Below are 21,480 nucleotides of genomic sequence, written 5' to 3' on the forward strand. Positions count from 1 at the left end.
TAATTTAGATAATCGCGTTGCATAATTTGGAAAGCCTTCATAGTAGCTGTAAGCCTTAAGGGAGCCTGCCCAAGCTCCCCCATCGAGCCCCGCTGTTGTACGCTGACACCCTTCCTTCGATACACCGCACTGAAGTTCTGGCTACATCGTCGTTGGATTGATGCACTGCAGTTTGCAAGTATAAACTTGACACTTGGTATACTCGAGTGTCTTTTTATTTCTAAAGTTCATATGATAAAGTTTGTGCCACACGGTGACTGAGTGGTTACCACGTTGGCCACACAGTGGGCATCCCTGTTTAGAGTTTCATGTTCTTCCCGGGAAAGTGTGGGCTTTCTCTGGGTAGTTCGTCTTTCATACGAAATATGTTATATATGACATCCCTGTCACCCAGTGCATGCGTGACAGAAAATAATTGAGAACCACTGGGTTAACTGGAGACTGTAAATAGTTGCCAATGGTTGTTTGGATGGTGACCACTCCATTGTGACCCCTGTCCCATCTCTCATCCAAATTCAGCTGGGATCGGCTCCAGCTCACCCATTGCCCCAAGGAGGACAAGCGGTATAGAAAATGGATGGATGGCTATAATGTTTCTTTACCCCAACTATATATGTGATGAATATATATCTGAATTATTTTTTTAGTTTTTGTAATCATGCTGCACATTAGTTATTCACTAAAAATCTGTATCATAAAGTTGATTATCCTCGTGGAATCGTGTTCTGGATCAACTAGGTTGTAAAAGCAGTTTATGGTCCACTTTTACACAGAAGAAAACCAAAATATGCTAAAGTACTCTTTGCTTCCTTTCACTTATGAAAAGTGTGTGCTTTTAGTCCAGTTTGTCTATTTTACAATAATGAAAAGACAATGCAAACTTTATGAAGCTGCAAAAGATGTTTTAAATGCATGCGGTGTCATTGTCTAAACACCTCGATACTTTACATAGTTGCTGTAATTTCTAAAACGCAGACATCCTCTCTGGGAAGAGCTGCATCAATTACAATATGGGGGTGGCTAATTACTGTAAGCCACATGTCAATAACTCATGCCAATTACGGCTCAGAGCCGAACTCGGCAGTCCACCGAGTCCATGGCCTGCTTCCTATTGATTTTGTGCTAATGTTGGGCATTTGTCCAAGGCTGGTATACAGATGCAGTTCCTGTCAGTCAAGCAATGAGTGTTCAAGCGTGCAGACAAAGTGAGCAACAAGCCCAAAGTGTCAGAATGATTGCTTATGGAGATGGATCCCCCTTCATTTGACTAGTAGATAACATAATAAATGACGGGAGGAAAGAGTACTTGTTCTTTTGTTAAAGAAGAATAGTTACAGTGACAGCATAGATGATTAACCTGATAACTGTTGATTTTCACTTAGTCTTTGTAATTCTAAAATAAATAATTCATATTTAGGATAATGTTACGGTGAGGTCAAAAATTCTCTATCACAAAATATAGTTCAGGCTGTGCACTGAGAATAAAGAGACTACAGTAGGAAAGTCAGGAACAAATACTGTGGCATAAAAAATCAGCCTCTTGGAATAGTTCTAACAAATTTAGTTTAGATTTTGCATCACATCAAACAGAAAAACAGGCCAAACATAAAAGACAATTCTGTGTCAGCAGAGGCAAACAGAAACAGGCAGAGGCACTAAATCCAAAAAGTAATGCGCAGTCAAAATGTGTGGATGCAGACAAGAGATTAAGGCTGGACAGAATGTGCACATGAGGGACTCAATAACCACGTGTGCTTAAAGTAAACACTGGTGTATTTAGTGGTTGGATCAAGTGGTAATGTGGCTGCAAAACAGTTGGAAAATTGCTGGTTTGATCCACGTCTCCTCCAGAGATTTCCAGTACCCTTCAGCAAGAATGTTCTTGAACTGACAAGTTGCCTCCATGGCAACAACCACCATTACCAACATCACTGTTGTGGACGGATGGATCTTGTCAGGGTGCCACCAGTCACAATGCTGAACCATTCTCTACAGAGGTGGCGCCATGTTATGGTTCGGAGGGTTTTTTTTCTTCCTTTGTAATATAGTATGTAGTGGCGAACACAGAATAAACAATCTTCGGCCACTGATTTGTATTAAGAATGAAGTTTATGTATGATTCAAATCTTTTTTTTTCTAAAACGTTTTCTTAAAAATAAAAGCCAATTAATTAGCACAAGTGGATGCAGGGACTCAGAGAAGTGCTGGTTACAGGCAACAAAAGGCGACAGAGAGAAAGGCTCTGAGAAAATGCAAACAGTAGTCCCAGAAGGCAGCAACAGGTATGAGGAATTTTAAGGTGACAGCATAGGTAAGGAAACCCAAGGCAACAGCAACAATGAACAGGCACGTCCAAGTGGCCACGCTGGGCTTATGAACTCCACTGATAGTGATTGCCAACAGCTGTACACAGTTACACTCGGGTTAAGTGGCTGTACGGCCTCTTACACCAGGCAGGAAGCACACCATCCAAAATAAAAGCATGTTTTGTTGCTTTTTCATCCCTTTATGAAAAGTCTCTTATGGTTTTGCCTCATAAGTTGTACACCAAATGACAGCGTGAGTCTAGTGACTCAATTAAAAGGAATAACATGCTTGTGGGTTACTCCCCCCCCCATTGGAATGGAACCACAGGAAGGATTTTGACAGATTGGCCTCATTATTTGCTTCTACCAGTCTTCTATTAAAAACCTGCAGACAGACACTCACCTTATGATCCACGATGAAGATAACTGTGGTGCTTTTTTCTTTTCTTTGTTTTGTGTCTGCCATCTGCTTGAGATAGTTGTGAGGTAGCTCAACAAGCAATTGTCAGTATGCTACACCGGAATAGTTTGCAATCATTACCACTGCTATTCTAAGACCTATTTGCATGAACATCCTTTTTTTTCTACAAAAAAATGGCTGCATGGTTCTCGGCACATTCTGAAATACACACAATAAAAACAGGATATTTAGGTATGTATTATTCGAACTTCTCACGCACAAAGAGCAAAAGCTGAAATATGTAAGACTGCAACCATCCTGTCTGTGTTTGTGATGCATCCACATTCATTCATTAAAAACTTTATTAAAACCTACTATACTGCATGTAGTATGAGGCCAGAGGTTAATGTCTCTATTCAAGATATTAATCCTCAGGGAAAGAACATATACTGGCTATGTTGTTGTGCAGCAGTAAGACAAGGATACCGAAATTATTCCTCCTTCATAACAAATCATGCATCTTTGACCCTCATTGTATTTGCAACACAAAACCTCATTTTCCCTGTGATTGGCTGGCGGCCAGTCCAGGGTGTACCCTGCCTCTTGCCTGAAGACAGCTGGGATAGGCTCCAGCACCCCTGCGACCCTCGTGAGAATAAGCGGTAGAAAATGAATGAATGAACCTCATTTTCCAAACAAGGACCAAGACGATATCACACCATGCATTGTGCAGTCCATCCCACACGGCTGCTAGCTCATTTTCCCATGTGTAGAAAAGCACGAGGGCATGCACCTTTTTTTCTTTTGAAGGTAATTGGCTGTAGCTGTGTGTAAATATGTGTTTTAAATCATAAACGCTTATCAGCAGCTAACCGCTTCCGCTGGCTGAAAAAGGAAAGGGAATGCGCAGAGCAAAAAGTCAGAATGTTGAATATCGTCCATGTAAAAAGCACCAGTTTAAAGAGTGGAAACTTGCAATATTGAATCAATTCCTTCAGGGAATGTTTTCTCCCTCCCTGATTTTTTTTAATTCAAATGTCTCCAGTACAATCTGAATTGTTGGCTGCCTTTTGGTTTCTGTTTATTTTGCAAACCAAATGGCAATAATGAGTTTTTCTTTTTCTTCATGTCTCTAATTACACTTAAAATCATGCAATGATCAACTCTGTATCAGAAACACTTCACAGGGCAAATATAGACAAACAACCATTCACACTCACATTCATACCTATAGACAATTTGATGTCACCAATTAACCTAGCATGTTTTTGGAATGTGGGAGGGAACCGGAGTACCCAGAGAAAACCCACGCATGCACAGGGAGAACATGCAAACTCCACACAGAGATGGGCGAGGGTGGAATTGAACTCCGGTCTCGGAGCTGTTAGACCTGCGTGCTAACCACACGACCGCAGTGCAACTCTGTATTATGTTTAATGGTAATTTATTCCTAATTTGAATTCCTTAGAAAATCACAGGGTTTTGTGCTGCCATTTTGACTTCCTGCAACAAATGATGAATTCCAATTCCTGGCTTTAAGAATTGAAGTGTCATTTTTATTTTAGTCTTTTGTGAACAGACATCTATCACATTCCGTGCGTCTCCCTTGAGACTTGCTGGTGCGCTCAGAGCTGCACACTGCAAAAAATATCCACTCTCTCGCAGTAATTTCGCCAACTGGTGGGAGTGAAAATAATTCCCTTTTCTGTACAAAGACGGACTCTGGCAGAGAGAGGGAAAGCAGTTTTTGTGGGAAAGGAGCGTCTGCCATTTGTTGATAGTGTTTCAATTCTGTATAATAACGGCGAGCCCTTGCCTGCCTTTTGTTAGATACCCAGTTCAAGGGTTTAATTTCCCAGTCAAGGAAAACAGTTGTGAGGAAAATGTACGGCAGGTGAATCATTCTCACTTTTGAACTAACCGTTTATAAGCGTGCGCATTTTTTGCAGCGCGCCCAACGCCATCTCCACAACAGCAGCCAAGGACAAGAAGAGCATCAGCAGATCGAGTGAGAGGAGGAGAGAGGAAGGTGCCTCCTCTCGCCATTGCCATCACCATCACCACCACCACCATCGTCTCTCTCTTTGAGTCCGTGTCGGTGAAGATGATGCTGCGCTAACAGGCGGCGGGAGGAGTGCCGGAGCGCTGGAAGGATTTTAACTTGAGAACGCGGACGAAACATATATATTTTTGGATTTCGGCTCTAATCCCCTTCGCCAATGCAAAAGGAAATATGCAGCGAAGCTTCTCCATCCTCTACACCAGTTTACTGGGGATGTGCTTGGCTTCAAGCGCAAGTTTCCCAAGTAACATCAATATAGGTGAGAATGGCGCACAACGTAAAGGCTTTCATTGGCACCTTTCTTCTCAGCAGTGAGTATTGTTATTTCACATTTGCTTTCGTGATGACGATGTGTGTTTGCTGCTCAACAGGAGGATTGTTTCCCACCGAGTCCCACGAATATGAAGTGTTTCGCTTCGCCCTCTCTCACCACCAGGACATCCCCAAACTGGTGCCGCAGGTCGATATGGTCAAAATGGGCAACAGCTTTTCCATGACATATGCCTGTAAGTATTAATGCATTGTTTCCCCCGTCCTGTTTGTGGAGTCGTGGGTGTGCCTAATGACTTATAGGCGGTGTGAATTGCTCTTCTTAACTGTTGCATGCGTGGGGACTTGTTTTTTTCTCTTGCTCTCCGGGGCCCCAACCTCTGCAGAGGCACAAGCATGCATGCTGTGTAATGTCTCAGTGCTTCAGAAGTCTTCTCTGAGGCTGTTACTGGAAAAAAAAAACTAAGGTAGAAAATTGGGGTGATCAAAGTGGTCAAAAATGGGCGAAAACTGAATTTATTTGAATCAGAAGCCACTGTTTGATATACTCTTAATGTATGCTCCAGAGATATCCCAATATCCAGAGTTTGTCTGTGGTCTGAAATAATACAGAATCATCAGAATTCAGCTTTTTTTCAAGGTAATAGCAGGGCAGGGCAGTATGCTATTCTCCCGTGGCTGATAATGTGTGTCGAAATGGCACGGAACAACTCCATGCTTGCCAGTTCAAAAAGAAAATTGTGCCTTTTTTGGCAACTCCACAAAATCGTTTCTGTAGTCTGACAAATTTGGGCTATTTACCAAGAGGATCGTCCCACACACTCAGTCTTAGAATCGCTAAATTATTATAAAATCTGTGACGTTTTGCTTATGGATGGTCAACAACGGGCTTGTTTTCCCAACATGGGATGTATGGCGATCACTTTATACACACTACATTACATTATTCTGCGATTGGCTGGCGACTCGTACCCCGCCTCTCACCCGAAGTCAGCTGGGATAGGCTCCAGCATACCCCCCGCGTCTCTCGTGAAGGAGCACAGAAGATGGATGGATATATTACATTATTACTTTATTTATACAGCGCTGATTCACAACTGAAGTTACCTCAAGGCACTTTTCACATGAAACACGTCCTCACACATTAAAGAAAACCAACTGAGCCCCACAACAGCAAGCGCTGAAGCAAGAAGAACTCAGTGGGGTGGCCGTCTGTCTCAATTCGTTGGGTTGAGATAGAGGGAGAGAGGGTAGAGAGAAAATAAGGTGTTTAGCGACTAGGGGAAGGATGAGAGAATAATGGGCACAACCCCATGACATAAAATGACAGCAACAATAGTAACGGTCTGCTTCCAAATACTTTGAAATCATAGCCGCGTTGCACAGATCAGCTTGCTAAGGAATTACAAAGAAGTAGCACAGTAAACATGTTGTGTAGATTTCATACTTTCAAGACTCACAGCACATACAATGGAAGTAGCAGTTCTTTGTGGTGTCTTGCCATGCTTTATTGATGAGCATGTCATTTCAATGGTAGGATGTCTTCTTTTTATCATTTGGAGGACAACCAGGTTGCTTGCAACATCCTTTTCTATTGGACCTGGTTTTCCAAACAAATTTCCAAAATGTCATATGAAGCCAGCGATGGAGGGATCATGAAAGCCAGATGATGATATACGAGTACATAGATGTGTTAAAATAGGCATTTAAACTAAAACATCTGCAACTGCAGCCATGTATTATGGATCAATGAATATTCAGAGCTAACTGCTGCTGAACACGCTCCCCAAAGGTGTGAACAAAAATGCTCCTTGCAGGTTTATGTTGTATTGCTTCTTTTTAATGTTAAATCGGCTATTTTATGAAGGTACCTTTGAAAATACAGGTAAAGCGAGAGACAACACATTGGTGCTTGTGGAAGAGTGTAATTAAAAGTAAACATACCAAATACACCCCCATTGATAACATGTACAGTATATGCTTTTAGAATCAAATAGAACACATAAATGTTTGCATTTTCACTAAATGAGTTTGGTTTGCTACTGTACGGATTGGAATGGCAGACCCTGTTCATCCAAACAAAGGTGTACCAGTGTACCACACCAAACTGAACCTAACTGTGAGGAAAAGGGTTCATTTGCATCATATAAAAATTCCCGATTGCTATTTATGCTCATCAAAACTTTCAGAAATATACCTATGGAAATGTTTCTCACTGAGCACGAGCACTGGGAAAACTTGTAAACTCCACATGCTAAACACATGTGCCGCCACGCTGGAGGGATTTTCACAAAGCAGGAATGACACCTCTTCCAGTTACTCAATCTAAAATAGCATTTCTCTGCTCAGGCTCTGGAGACGTGTTTGTGTAATGAGTCAGAGGAAAAAAAAAAAAACAGCCTATCCCTCGGTTTCTGTTTAGTGTGCCCGCGCGGAGGAGGGTGCGTGTGTGTTTGCATCTGGGTGCCCATTCTGACATCTGTGTAGGATGTTGTGAGTGACTGACAGTTCACAGTGGGAAAGTGCCCGCGGGCTCTTCGAGTGCATGAGCGTGAAAAGCAGTGGGTGAATGGGCCCTTGTGCACAGGGCATGAATAGAGCTCCGGATGAGGGTGATACTCATCAGCTGGCTCGTATGACTCGCCACTTCCTCGAGAGGCCATCCCTTCTATTGCGCATACACACACGGGGATGCATACACTGGCACCTGCCTTGGAGAACAGGGCAGTCAGTTTGGTGTGTAAAGTCACAGCATCAATATGTACAACTAGGTAGATTTTAATGGTACCAAAGCAACCATATGTAGCGGGTACCAGCTATGGAGACCCTCAGGGTGCAACACTTGGTCTTAATAGGACATTGCTGCCTACACAAGCCAGATTAACCTTTGTCGTTTCAAACTCTACCATGGTATGATGAACTGAATCAGGCCATGTAGTAGAAACGATACTTAAAATGGCAATCAAGAAGAGTCAAGGTGAAAGTCATTCATTTTATTCATCGCCTGTGAATCAAAATGGCAACACAGGTGAGCCGTAATTTAGATTGAACTGTTTCCTGTCTTACTTATACACTGAGTCATAAGTGACACTTGCATTATACTGTATCAGTGTTGTATTATTTTTTCCCCCAGTATGCAACTTTTCTGTATGCACATATCAGTGCTTACCGGACAAGCTTATAGCAAACATGCTACTTCGGTGGTTAAAAATAACTGCCAGGGATGCTGCATGTACTTGGAGAATATTAGTCACTGTTCCCCTCAGTTAGATATCACATTACCATAATCTGCTATTGACTTGGTTTATAATAAGGACGAACTGAGTCGCAAGCTTCAAATCCTCTGCAGGCTCATGCTTTCATGATCGACTTTTCTCTTTGATATCAAATGTGTGTGTGTGGGGGGGGATTTACAGCAGTCTTTAGCTATTTTTGGTAATAAGCCCTTTTTTAAATGACAGATTTTAGAAGCAGGTATCAAGCTGTAACGGCGATATTTGAAAGGTACGACTAGCTTCAGGAGTCACTAATGTGACTTTGATTTTGTGTCCAGTTCAGTCATTGTGGAAATAAACCTTTTAAGACTAATTAGTGTCCATGGAAAAGACTGTTTGTATTGTGGCTGGGATGCAGAGAGCAGTGTTTCGCTGGGTCTCTGGGGGTCACTCAATGGAGACTAGAAAGGGCTCTAGGAAGGAGCCATGATCAATGAGGCCTGCCCAGCCAATCAATATGGAATACACGTGAGGAGGTAGGGCATATCCCTCCTGGAAGACACCTATAAAATAACCACAGATACAGTTAATATGTGAAAAAGTGTGAGTTGGCATGGTTAGCAGTGTGGAGAGTGCCAGTGACTGGTGTGAGTTGTGGCTGACAGCAGCTCCTGTGTAAATATTGACTGCATATGTGTTCTCCCACCCTCCATTCCCTGATTTTAAATTGTTAGGACTGTCACAACAAAACATTTTGCTGGACACTAATTTATCAGCAAAAAGAGACAGAAAACCCCCAATGAAAATAAATAAAATGGACTTTCTATGGTATTTTACTTTGGGAATCACTGCAGCTGAAACGTAAGTGTCCTTGTCACAGACCTTTTCATGTCACAAAATGACGATGCACATCAGGGAGTCTTTTATACACAACACGCATGAAGAAAGTGTTTGATCATATAGCACAGGAGCGAGAAAGTAGTGCACTCACTCATGCATAGCCAAGAGACTGGATGACTGACAGGAGGGTTCGCTCACCATGTTCATTCCACTATAGAACCAACGTGCTTGGGTGTTGAGACGGATGCATCCAGCCTGTTTGGTGGAGGGAAGAGAAACACATACATTGATTATCATGACAAACCGGTATTACAAGTATTGAAAAGCGATAGTATTCATATATTTCTATACAAACCATAAGATGAGTTGCTGGCACCAGCATCATTCAAGCATGAATAAAGACATGAACTGACATGTCAACCTGTAGGATATTGAGTATCGTGCCCCCCTGCTTCTCCTCCATATCATTGCACCCCGTCAGCCCGCACCCCAACCCCCACCCGTCCCACAATTTTAGTTTTCTCACCTTAATGAAAAAAGCCATGCAGAAAAACAGCCGTCTTATATATCTGTAATTGTATATATTATATTACATTTAATACAATAGGATAAGTGAATAGTTAAGTTGTGTTCCTCACTTTAATAACATTGCAGTGAAATGTGATGTAAGTAATGGAGAGGCATTTAAGTAGGACCCTCAGGTCTCAATTAATGTGGTCCACTTAGACCGGACCCTCAGGTCTTAGTTAATGTAGTGCACGCAAAGCCAATTTGGTGATGCTCTTGGCCTCTCCAAGTGAACATATTTACAGTCAACTCTCATCATCATTTTTGTTTGTTATGGTTGAATCATTGTACTCATTGCTCTTCAACAAACAAAAGACGACGATGACTAAACAAATGGAGTGTAGTCAATATGGTAAAAAATAACCGTGTATGTATTAACAAAACATTGCGACAGTTTATAAACTTTGAAGTTTTTAGAGCTATTCTTTTGGCTGTGTGTGCAGTTTTCAGGCTGAGCCCCAAATCAGGACGTTTAGATGTAAACAAAAAACAGCTGGTTTATTCACCCTCCCTATTGTGTCCTGTCAAATCACATTCAGTACACTACAATTGCAAAGTCCCTCTAATTGTAATTAACAGAGATCTCAGCAATGCCTAAAATATGCCGTCCTATGTGGGTCAGCAATCATTTGATTAATTTCTCTTTCATCCTGTCGCCTCCTTCTGACGACCAAATAAAAATCTGTGCGAGCTTGTGTGTCTGTGACAACAGTCCAAAATTCACCAGTCACGCACGGGCACACACAAACAATAGCTAACAAGAGATTGAGCAGATGTGTTTAATGTATTATTCAGGTCAACACATCCAAAGCTAACACTCCACGGAGTTATGAGCATAAATATGTAATAATAACCCCTTGAAAACTGGCTCTATTCCAAACTGTAATGCATAATTCTCCGCTGGGAGGAGGTGAGAAAGAAATAATTGTCTCCCCAATACCTTTGTTTTGTTTTTGGATCTATATACTCTTTTTGCTACACTCCTCTCCCAGCCTCCAGTGTTTAAAAATAAATCCTGGTTGCACTCTAAGTGCAGGGAAGAAGGTTAAGCTTCAGTTTGAGGCCTGGTGGCTGGTGTCTGTGAAGCCTTCGGGTGATGCACTATATTGTGTTGCTTGTGTGTCAGACAGTAAGGCGCAGCCGAGGTGAATGACATCCGTAGTCCTCCCATGATCAGAGGGATTACTTTGAAGCGATATTGAAAAAGAATAGCCGGTCAGTGTTCCTGCATGATGGTTATTTGTTGAGGGGAAAACAAAGAATTGAGGGAGAAATAAAAAATAAGAAGCTGACAGGTGTTCTCTTGGGAGCACGGGTCTGGCAGGTGCTGGTTTGATGAATGAGAACGCAGCATCGGGGATAGTGAATGGCCCATAGCAATCAATGTAGATCGGCCAAAAGTGCTCCCTAAGCAGCAGAGTGATGGAGCGCGGAGCAGGCGGATTTTTGGTGTGTGCGTCCACTTGGTTTGCTTTACACAAGAAAGGCAGAGGAACATGCACATGGAGAACAAGACATAGACAGACAAATGCTTCAGTGGGAAGAAATGCACCACCTGTCATGTGATTTTACCATTGCCACACACACGTGAGCCAGTGCCTTGCAGAAATGTGGCATTATTTTATTCATAAATAATTATGGTTAGAGCATAGAACACCTGTTCACAATCTTGTCAGTATATTTTATTAGCATTACTAGAGTCTTTTAGACGTTTAGTAGTATAATACGCATATAGTAACTTGTATTATCCAATATACTGTAGTAGACATAACAACAGTAAAGCCATGCTTGTGTGTTGCTGTGTTGCTATAAGTGAGTTCCTGAGGATTGAAGCGCTAAGCAAGGGGCGGACAGGAAGCAATGTCAAGTTTGTTTGTGTCTAGGTGTCTTTATTAGTGGTTTTTATTAAGGATTATTGTGCCTGTAGTGGCAGTGTCTTTGAGTGTGTCTTGTGTAGGCCTTATACTGTATTTGTATTTTAGCCCATGTTGTTTAAAAAAGAAAGAAGTCAATTGCATGCAATAAACTTCTTAACAATGAATTACTCTGCCCGTCCCTTGTTGTTTGCCCTTTTATTTGTTGAATACATTAAGTAAACCATTTAGTTCAGCTTATGGACCATAACGTGATTGAAATTGTGTGTTTTTTTTTTTTTTGCAATGATGCTACTGTAGCTTCCTTGGCTTTGTTTCCCTCATTGTCCTCCAAAGCATGTTCACGTTGCTTCTTTCTATTCAAACTGTCTTACTCTGTATTTAAAAGAAATCTGTCATCTCAGGAGGTAATGGCATCTGGGAAGTGGACGTCTAAGCTTGTGATGTGTTGGGTGGGCAATTAGAAAACAATGTGTTCGTGTTCAGGGATGCAGCGCGAGCGCCTCCTTGATGGCAGCTGTCATGTTTTTGGTGCAGTGAAGTTGTTCCTCTGTCACACTGCACATCTCGGGAGCCTATGTATAACCTAATAAGTAGCAAATTCTACAAGTATATTAAACAGTGTGACACATTGCAGCTGCTTTTGCCGCATACCTCTATTGCCATCCACAAGATGCATGCCACTATGATACTGAGTTAGGGCCCTGCCACGTTGTCAGACCTGCAACAGTTGGGCAGTTGAGCAGCGGAATACACATCCCACACACAAATTAGGTGTTACACAAATGCAATGTAATTTCTCTGAGTGAATTAGACTTCAGTGGATAATCAGCGAAGCCTGTAAGCACTACCTTATTGTAATTTGGGGCGGCTGAGAGTCAAGTGTTTGTACTACTGATAGTCTGCAACAAAACGATTGCTGAATACCAAACAAACAATGTTTGATTGCATCCCTATTTGTCAATTAAACTAAGCTCATTTAAAGAACAAAGATATTCATTTTGGAGACTATTGAGAGATTGAGATGAATTTGCCAAAAGACCATAGCTATGGTGGTCGACAGGGGCAAACATGCAGCGATGTCCAAATGCTCTAAACACAAAAGTGACAAAAACAAAAACACAGAAATACTATAGGCTGTGTGAAAATGGTGCAATCACATCAGCGCTGCAGCATTAAACACCAATGGAAAAGAAAAATGCTACAAATGCCAATAACACAAACCTCCAAAAACACCTGCATGACTGAAACGCTGCATCATCCCGGAACAAAATGGAAGTTAGTCATGCTACCGGGGCGACAGACCTGAGGGATATCTGTCTTTAAAGAAATGAGTAGGATGCCCAGAAGAAAGTTGGCACAATGAAAAGGTACATTTGTCTTTGTGAAACACTCACAAAAATTGGTTTTATATAATACTACGACGTTTTAGGGGTGTCATGAGAGGAGATGATACACAAGATTGGGTCTAAGAGTGAACGACAACATTTAACATTAATTTTAAGAGAAGCACTGGAAAAAAATTTGAAATACCACTCCACTGCTCTCCACCCACTGCTTGAGCAGATACTTCACCTTTGACTGCTTGTATTTAATTATCCAATAAATGCAAATCGCAAGAAACACTTCCTGTCTTGCTAATGTGCACCTCCATTTGGTAAATATAAATATAAAAATATACAGTTTTATCCAGCCATCCATTTTCTATGCTGCTTATCTTATGGTCGCAGGGATATGCTGGAACCTATCCCAGCTGACTTGGGTGTTGGGTGCACCCTGGATTGGTTGCCATCCATATAGATAGACAAACAATCATTCACTCTCACATTCATACCTATGGACAATTTGGAGTCGCCAATTAACCTAGCATGTTTTTGGAATGTGGGAGCTAGGAAACAACACCGTGTGGGAATCAAACAACAGCCATATGACAATCATTCATGCTGACGCTGGGTAGGATGGGTCATGCATTAAATGCACTCGTTATGTTTTATGACTTGAGTTTGAGAGGCATCACTGAGCGGAATCTTTTTTCAATGTTACTGAGAAGAAATGGTTGGCCTAATACTTTTGGAAATCCCTATCCAGTCTCCTTATATTGAATTAGCATGCAATTTGTGTGGTTGTCACCTCTTGCTCCACAAATTCACCTTTTTCACTTCTCCTTCACTTTTGTCAGAGAAATTAAACTGTGAACAAAAATGCCCCCCCCCCTGCACCACTGACACGGTGATACAGATGGGTAGATAATTGCAAAAGAATGATTGTAAAGGGGATAATTGGTATTTTCATACCCCCTGACAGGAAATGGTCACAGCTGGGTTTCTGACCTGCTACCCAGGTAAGTATTTTTACAGCAGGCGGCAGGGCTGGGGCTGCACACCACAGGGAAACAGTGAGAAGACAATAGCTTAGCAGGAGCGGGTTAGAGAGGAGGCGAGGGAAACAGTCGGTGCTGAGGCTGCACCCTCGATTACCCGTCTAATGAGGCGATGCAGCTCCATTGTTTTATTACTTAGAGGAAATGGGAGAAATCTCGATTTCACCCGGCAATCCCTGTTTCCCACTGCTAGGCCGGCATCTGTTTTCTTTGTTCGCTGCAGTCTTCCCATTACCTCCTCTCACGGGCAATAATACGTCTGTTTTTCTCCTCTCCAGCCCACTAGTTTTGCACTTCTGTGCCCATCACCTCTAATATCAACACATTCCTGAATTTTGGTTCATTTATATTAACCGTTCATTAGCCGAGTAGAACTGGAGTCATCTTCCACGTGACATCCATCTACAAAATCTGGCTGCTGAGCTTTTACTGTATATGCTTTATGTCTTCTTTATGTATCTCATCCATCTGCCACACATGTACGGATACACACCAGGCACAGCAACATCATATACACTGCTTCATTGCTCCTGCACAAGCTGCAAATCTCCCTTGTGCCAGAGGAACTAACGCTGTTTGTACGGGGGAATGGCAAGCACACCTCCCTCGAGTGCAACACTCCAGGGGGCACAGGGGAGCTCCAGAGAGTTGGGAAGGCAATGGTGCAAATCCCCCCACTGCCAAATAGCACAGCAGCAAATGAATGCATGGTTGAAATAAACTTTTTGCAACACACTGACACACTGAGAGGTGTCATGAATCATTTTCTCTCGAAGACATCCCAAGTCACAATGCCAGCCAGTCATTGATGGGGACGTTCATGCAGAACCACGCTGTGGTTGTGTCCCTTGGGTCCCAGTCGTGTGCACACTGGGAGATTGATTGCACAGTGTGAGTCATGCTGTGTTGGAGGGCTGCCTCCCTCAACCACCCATCACCTGAGGGTTTCTTCAAAAGCTGTGTGCAAGATGCTCTGTGAATAAGGTATTGACTTCCTTTGTTAGGCCTCTCATTAACATAGCTTATTATTCTCCTCGAGATGGATGGGGCCAGAGGGAGTGCAGTATGCTCTCTGTTTTTATTACACACATCATCTGACAGTTATCACCCATGGGTGGATGAGTGGAGCACCATGGTGTGCGTCTTCCAGTGTCTGGTGTCAGATGTGTTTATCTCCCTCAAAGTGTTCCGCGGTTGATTGAGTGACCCTTCACCCTTGTGGAGGTGGTGTGTATTACTGGCTGATGTGACAGGAGATGTTCTGCCCTTGTCATTGTCTCCCTTTTCAAACCTGAAGAAAATGGAAGCAACACAACACCAACATAACTAAGCTAGGAAGAGTTTTGCTTGTAAGGGAAGTGTACATTAAAAATGCATTATTAAATAATGCAACAATGCATTCGTGCAATTTGGCAATGTAAATGTGATAATTGCTTTACTCAAGTGACAATGCATGGATGATTTATTTTATTTTTATTTTCACAACATGAAAACGAGTGTATGAATATAGACGCTAAATAAATCCTACACAAATGTGGAACAAAGCAGCACCGGATTTAGTTGTTTACTTCTCCCTCCATGGACCTTTGTGCATTTTTTTCTGTGGATTTCTGCAATCCAAAATAGAAAGAGATGTGTTGTTGAGCATCCTCATCAAATGCCCTATTTTGTGGAGTCACCTGGCATGTCAGTCTCGTTGTGAGGCCCCATTAAAAAGGACCTTTATGGATGACTGAATAGGAACCCTCCAATCAGTACGCTCTCTCTCCAGAGGAACCTGGCTTCCTGTGACTGTGAAATTCCCTCAGCTCTTTCTAACCTTAATGGTGCACAGGATAATGGCAGGCGAGTCCTCGGGGAGGAAAATTGTAGCATGTTCCATCTGTGAGGCGTTCACAGACCTACCGACATATCCAGTATGAGTTTTTCGTACAGGTCACGCTTTTGACCAATGAACACGCATTTTGTCGCATTTTGGCAGTTTTGAATTTAGTCTGCATTATAGTTCTGCAAGCGCTCTTCCCCTTTTCTCATTATTTCCTGGGTTATGTCGTTGAGCAAGGCTGGTCATCTAGTCCTAATAATTGTATTATTTTGGGGGTTATTTGTGTACCTTCTGATTGTCACGCACGTATGAGCGAGTGTCTGGCGTTGGCAGCGTGAGGTGCCGTTTGTCTGAGGCTGTATCGTGAACCTTGCAAACTCACCATACTCAAGTTTTTGTGCTTGCTGTATTAAAGCTTTTTAACATACTTCATTTTATATCACTCTCTCAAATGGCAGGTGAGTTCCACATGTCAGTTTGTTGTGGCTTTGGCTTTATAGGCTGCATAGTGTGAAGGAAAATGAACTAACGTCCACAAGATGTTAGCACAAAACATTACACAGGCAGCAATAATACTGGCCATTTATCTGTGTATGCCGATCTCATGTTTTTCCACGGAAATCGGCTGATATTGATCGCTGGTCGATTGATTGGAGCATCACTGCTTTTGAATGCATCAGTGGAACCCTTCTTTATTGATTCTTACCGACAGTTTTTAACTGTGCTCTGTAAAGTTCAATTCAACTGTATTGATTTTTTGGAGTCATTTTGGAGCTATTGAAATAAATAATTACACCGAAAGTGAAACAACAACAACAACAATAAGTGTTTTTTCATCCCAATTGTGTAGTGAGACCTATAGCCTATGTAGTATAAGCCCACCGTGACAACCATTGATTGCAGAAGTAAAAATGTTTTTCTTTAACCTTGTGCTTGGGGCAATATGTTATATTTTTATTGTTTTTGTGACAACACTGCTTGTGTTCGACCTTGGAGGATGTACTGTTGAGTGTTTTTAGTGCAACATTGTTGTGGATATTTTTGTGGCCACATAGTGGCCGTGCTGTCTACCGTATTGTATAAACGGTATGATGTATTTTTTTATTACATATTTTTTACTATGACATTTTCATACCACGGCATGAAACCGGTAACCAGCCCATGCATGCGTACTGCGAACAAAGGTTTTTAAGACTAATGACCCTCATGAAGGATGCAGACCTGTCTCCTCCCATCCCCTAGCAACAATCCTCCATCATGTGTAAAATCAGATGCAGTGAAAAAAATAGCTCTCACTAACATGCCCTCCTTGTACAGCGGCCACAGACACTTCTGTCATTAGATATTTGGCTCATGTTAAGCTGAGGGACATCTGCAGGCAACAGTGAATAGAAAAAGACAGTGGCTGTGTGAGTTGAGTCTGACACACACTCATGTTGTGTCCCTGTAGGATTTGAGATTTTCTTTCTTTTCGTGTGGCTCAAAACTCTTTGGCCTCAGCTGTTGCAAATCAAGGCACCGTTCCCTTGTCAGAAACGGCCGGGAGGTGTTGGAACTGTAAACTGTTCTATAAAGCTCCCCTGCATCTGTATGCATAAGGCTGATATTTTGGGGGGATGTTTGTTTGAAGTGTAAATGAAAATGTGAAGCAGCGGAATTGTGAGTCAAATCTTCCATTATTTCAGATATTCTCCCTGGATGTTGCAAAGCCAAGTCGGTTTGGCAATTTCACTAATTCCTGGAGAGGAAACCTAATTATGACAAAACACTCAATTTCCACTCCGCTTCTTTTTCCGGTGGGTTTAATTCCTGCCAGACAAGCCTCTGTGGTACCGCCTTTTGTTCAGGAGACATGTCGCTGATGCCCAACCTTTGCTGATTTTACATGTAGGGGTCGCATTTTTTTGGCCTCAACACAACATTTTTAAGCATAAAAATTTCAAAATGTTGAAAACTATTGAAAACCCCAATCATTACCACTTTGACAAGGGCCTTCTGTTATGAGAAATGCCTTATTTGCAAAATCATTTGACCTTTGTTCTCTGTCCCTTTGGTGGCATGTTCTCAGGGTAGACAATTTCATGCTCCTCTTACCAGCACTGAGTAGGTGGGCCATACCTTTTTCTCTTTTCATTGTAAAAAAATACACACTGCCACGTAGAAATGAGTCACATTTGAGGTAATATGCTAACCAACTGTAACACAAAGTAATGCAGCCCTGTAGAAAAAGTCAAACAAGCTGTCATTACAATTTAATCTTAGCAGAACATGGAGGCCGCTGCAAAAAATTGGTTCTTCAATGTTATAAGTGGAAATGTGATGTATAGCGGTAGAATAGCTCAGAGTGTCCATTTACTAGCCAGATCATGTGCAGACCATGAAGGAAAGAGTGTGGCGAGGTGCAAAATGTCTATTTCAGGGCTTGCTTTAAGTAGGGTGAGTCACCAGGCTTTTGGAGCACTCCAGGCGGCATATGTGCATGTGTGTTCATGTGTGTGCACATGTATTTTTATGTGTACGTCCCCCTCACCCCTCCTCTTCCCCCTCTGTTTTCGTCATAGGCAAGCACACGCATTTGCCTGCCTGGAGGGCGCAGGTCTGTGGCAGGTTAGGCATTTTGGACAAAGGCCATCCTCACTGTCTTTTCCCGGGCCTCTCGCAGCGAGCTGGCCTTAGAGCAGGGACAGCAACAGCAACATCAATCTGTTTGGTAAATACTGAGATGAGGGCCACCAATTGCCACAGCAGAACTGGCCCAGACCAAACCTGCATGTGTGAATCTCGGATGCCACCAATGAGGAGACTGTGAACAATAAATGAGCTATTTTGGGATATTAGGGTGTGAATGAATTCAGTTTGACAGACAGACAAAGACAGAGGAGGAAAAGAGGTGCAGTGAGTGAGGAGGGATAAAAGCAAATGATAGATGGAAGCCGCCTCCTGCTGCCAGTGAAATGTCAGTGGAACCCTGCGGATACATTGATTAACCTCTCTACTCCTAATCTGCCTTCAGCTCCTGCAGCTTCCACTGATGGTAAACAGACAGGCCGGTGAGAAACAAATGGACAAGGGTCTGGTATTGTGTATGTTCCCCCGACTGGAGCGGCTGGATCAGAATTATTTATAATATTCATAAAAACAGCTTTCTGTCAGGTGCTCTGCTGTGATTATGGTCTGCCCTTGTGTCATGTACAAACCACTAAATGCATATTTGGTTTGGGTCTGAGCCATCGGACTAGACGCTATGGATGGTGAACACCGAACACTACGCATCACCATAAACGCACCCTCACCAGGAAAGATCATGTTCTGGGGAGGATTCTTAGCTGCAGGCCCTGCAGTGCTTGTCAAGTTAGAGAGGAACATGACTGTAGAAAAATATCAGAATATCCTGGGAGATAATCTGTTTCAACCTTCAAGAGAACTACGCCTTGGGAGAAGATTTCTTTTCCAGCAAGACAACAACCCCAAGCATACAGCAAAATGTACACATAACTACTTCAAAGACAACAAGGTAAATATTCTAGAGTGGCCAAGTCAAAGCGTAAATCTCAATCCTACGGAGAATTTGTTGCTGGACTTGAATAGAGTTATTCAACCCTGATCTCCTAGCAACCTGACAGAGACAAAGTCGTTTTGCAGAGAGAAATGTCCAGATGTGCCAGCCTGATTGAGACATATCCGCACAGACTCGGTGCTGTGATTGCAGCCAAAGGTGCATCCAAATAATTGACCAGGAACACCAACTGTTCTTGTCTTTCTTTTTTGCAGTCTGCTCCCAGTTCTCCAAAGGAGTGTACGCCATCATCGGCTTGTATGACAGGAAGACGGTCAACATGCTGATGTCCTTCTGCGGCGCCCTGCACGTCTGCTTTGTTACTCCATCCTTCCCGATAGAGACGGCTAACCAGTTTGTCATCCAGCTGAGGCCTGAGCTACAGGATGCTCTCGTGGGTGTTATCGAATACTACAGCTGGACCAAGTTTGTCTACATGTACAGTTCAGACTCAGGTAAGAGCCTGCCATATGTACCCATGTATTGAATTGAGGGGGTGGTGTTTTAATTTATCGATCCAGCTATCTCTGTGTGGAGAAGACCAATTTTTTACTTCTTTTTTTAAAAAAATCTTGTTTATTTTATTCCTTGAGCATTGTTATTCCAACTTGTGTATTTTATACATGCCTGTTTCCTATTTTATTAATTGAATACAAAAATGTGAATTAGAAGATATTTGGGTGACAGTGAATTATCAACCTCATACATCCTATTCTTGTCCGAGCAACACTTTGAGGTGTTCTGTTCTGCAGTGAAACTACTCTGTGGAGACAGGAAGTGTGTCATGGGCCCATCTGTGACTAAAAGTCATAATGGTTATCTGAGAAATTTATTGTTTATTATTATTATTCAGGACGTATAATTCATGCTAATGGTTGAAAGTAATGGACTGATATAAAAATATACCAGTACTTGTGGCAACTCAGTAGAATTGGATGGTTATTTTATTTTGTTATATTTGAGTGTGTACATGTTTGACATGACAACGTGATTGCAGAATTTTATGTAATTAGGCCGGTGATGCTAATGATGTGCTTAACGTTGTAAACATTTGTACCACAATGGTCATCAAACCTGCCTTTGCTTTGTCCTCAAAATTGTCGTGGAGACAGCAGTGTGTTGTGTGAATGAGGCTATTCATCCTGGAGAATTGTCTTTTTAGTGGACGGGGATATTGAAAAGAAAAATTTCCCCACACTGACTGGCAGATAAATCACACAATAGAAGCAAAGATTCCGCTTTCCATTGTGCACATCTCAGCAGGAATTTCTGCTGCTTGAACATACACAGACAGAATGAAAAAAGCACAGCAATCATCCTCATTTTGGCTCAGCTTCCTCCCTGGTAGCCAGTCAACTCCATCCTTCCCATAATGACAGGCCATCTGGTCCAGGTGTTGTGGTGCATGGTCACAAAGGGAGCTTTTGTGTGCCTGTGGAAACACTATTTTGTATGTGCAAACAGCTGCAACAATTAACCGATGAGTTGATGATTAATCAATTATCTAATTAATTATTTTGTTTTTTTTTATGTAAATATATTTCAATTTCCTCTCCTTATTTCCTTATCCTCTTTAATTTCCTGCTCCTTGCTACTTTGTTAACACTCCAGCAAACACTGTTGGACTCTATTCATCGCTGCTAGATAGACGCAGTGTCTGGAATCGTCAGCTTGTATTGGAGTGCTAATATCAGCAGGCCAATGTAATCATAATGATGATGACGGATGGATTTTATGTAGCACCTTTTTACAGGATGACAGCGCTTGACAGTGAAGTGAACCCATTAGTCATTCACTCCTCATTGACTGTACATTACACATTGGTGGTGGTAATGTACTTCAGTATCCACAGCTGCCCTGAGCTTCCGGCCTCTCTGACCATCACAAAACATTCATATACCACTGCGGGCAGCTCTGGGTTGAAGTGTCTTGCCCAGGGACACCATGCCCTGAACAAACCTTCTGGTCTCTGGATGACCTGCTCTACCTACTGAGCCACTACCTCCCAGTACCACTTTGGGGTTTTATTTTGCTGATATCAGTCAATGTCATTATCATTTCAGGACACCCTTAGTAATAATTCTTAGTAATCATCCCCGCAGTCCAGTTCTGCACACACCGGGCTCAAACCGACAACAGAATGAATCCACAGAATGAATTAAGATGAGTAGCGCTGGCTGTTAAT

The 21,480-nt window shown here is 42.3% G+C and overlaps 1 protein-coding gene across 6 annotated transcripts in view; it reads left to right on the forward strand.

Moving 5' to 3' along the window:
* The first annotated feature begins 4,242 nt into the window (after window positions 1-4,242).
* The window catches only part of gria1a (glutamate receptor, ionotropic, AMPA 1a), a 55,874-nt gene continuing 38,636 nt past the window's right edge, over window positions 4,243-21,480 (forward strand). For 2 of the 6 annotated variants that reach the window (XM_058063611.2, XM_058063613.2), the window contains exons 1-3: window positions 4,247-5,027; window positions 5,140-5,274; window positions 19,511-19,750. In XM_058063611.2, the coding sequence (XP_057919594.2) occupies window positions 4,940-5,027; window positions 5,140-5,274; window positions 19,511-19,750 (463 nt within the window). In that variant the 5' untranslated portion in view covers window positions 4,247-4,939. Of the gene's footprint in view, window positions 5,028-5,139; window positions 5,275-19,510; window positions 19,751-21,480 lie in introns of all 6 variants that reach the window. The other 4 variants (XM_058063612.2, XM_058063609.2, XR_009120891.2 and 1 more) reach the window with 4 other exon arrangements.

The sequence above is a fragment of the Doryrhamphus excisus genome, linkage group LG22 (genome assembly GCF_037039965.1).
Source record: "Doryrhamphus excisus strain RoL-2023G ecotype Guam linkage group LG22, RoL_Dexc_Guam_v1.1, whole genome shotgun sequence".
Classification (NCBI taxonomy): Eukaryota; Metazoa; Chordata; class Actinopteri; order Syngnathiformes; family Syngnathidae; genus Doryrhamphus; species Doryrhamphus excisus.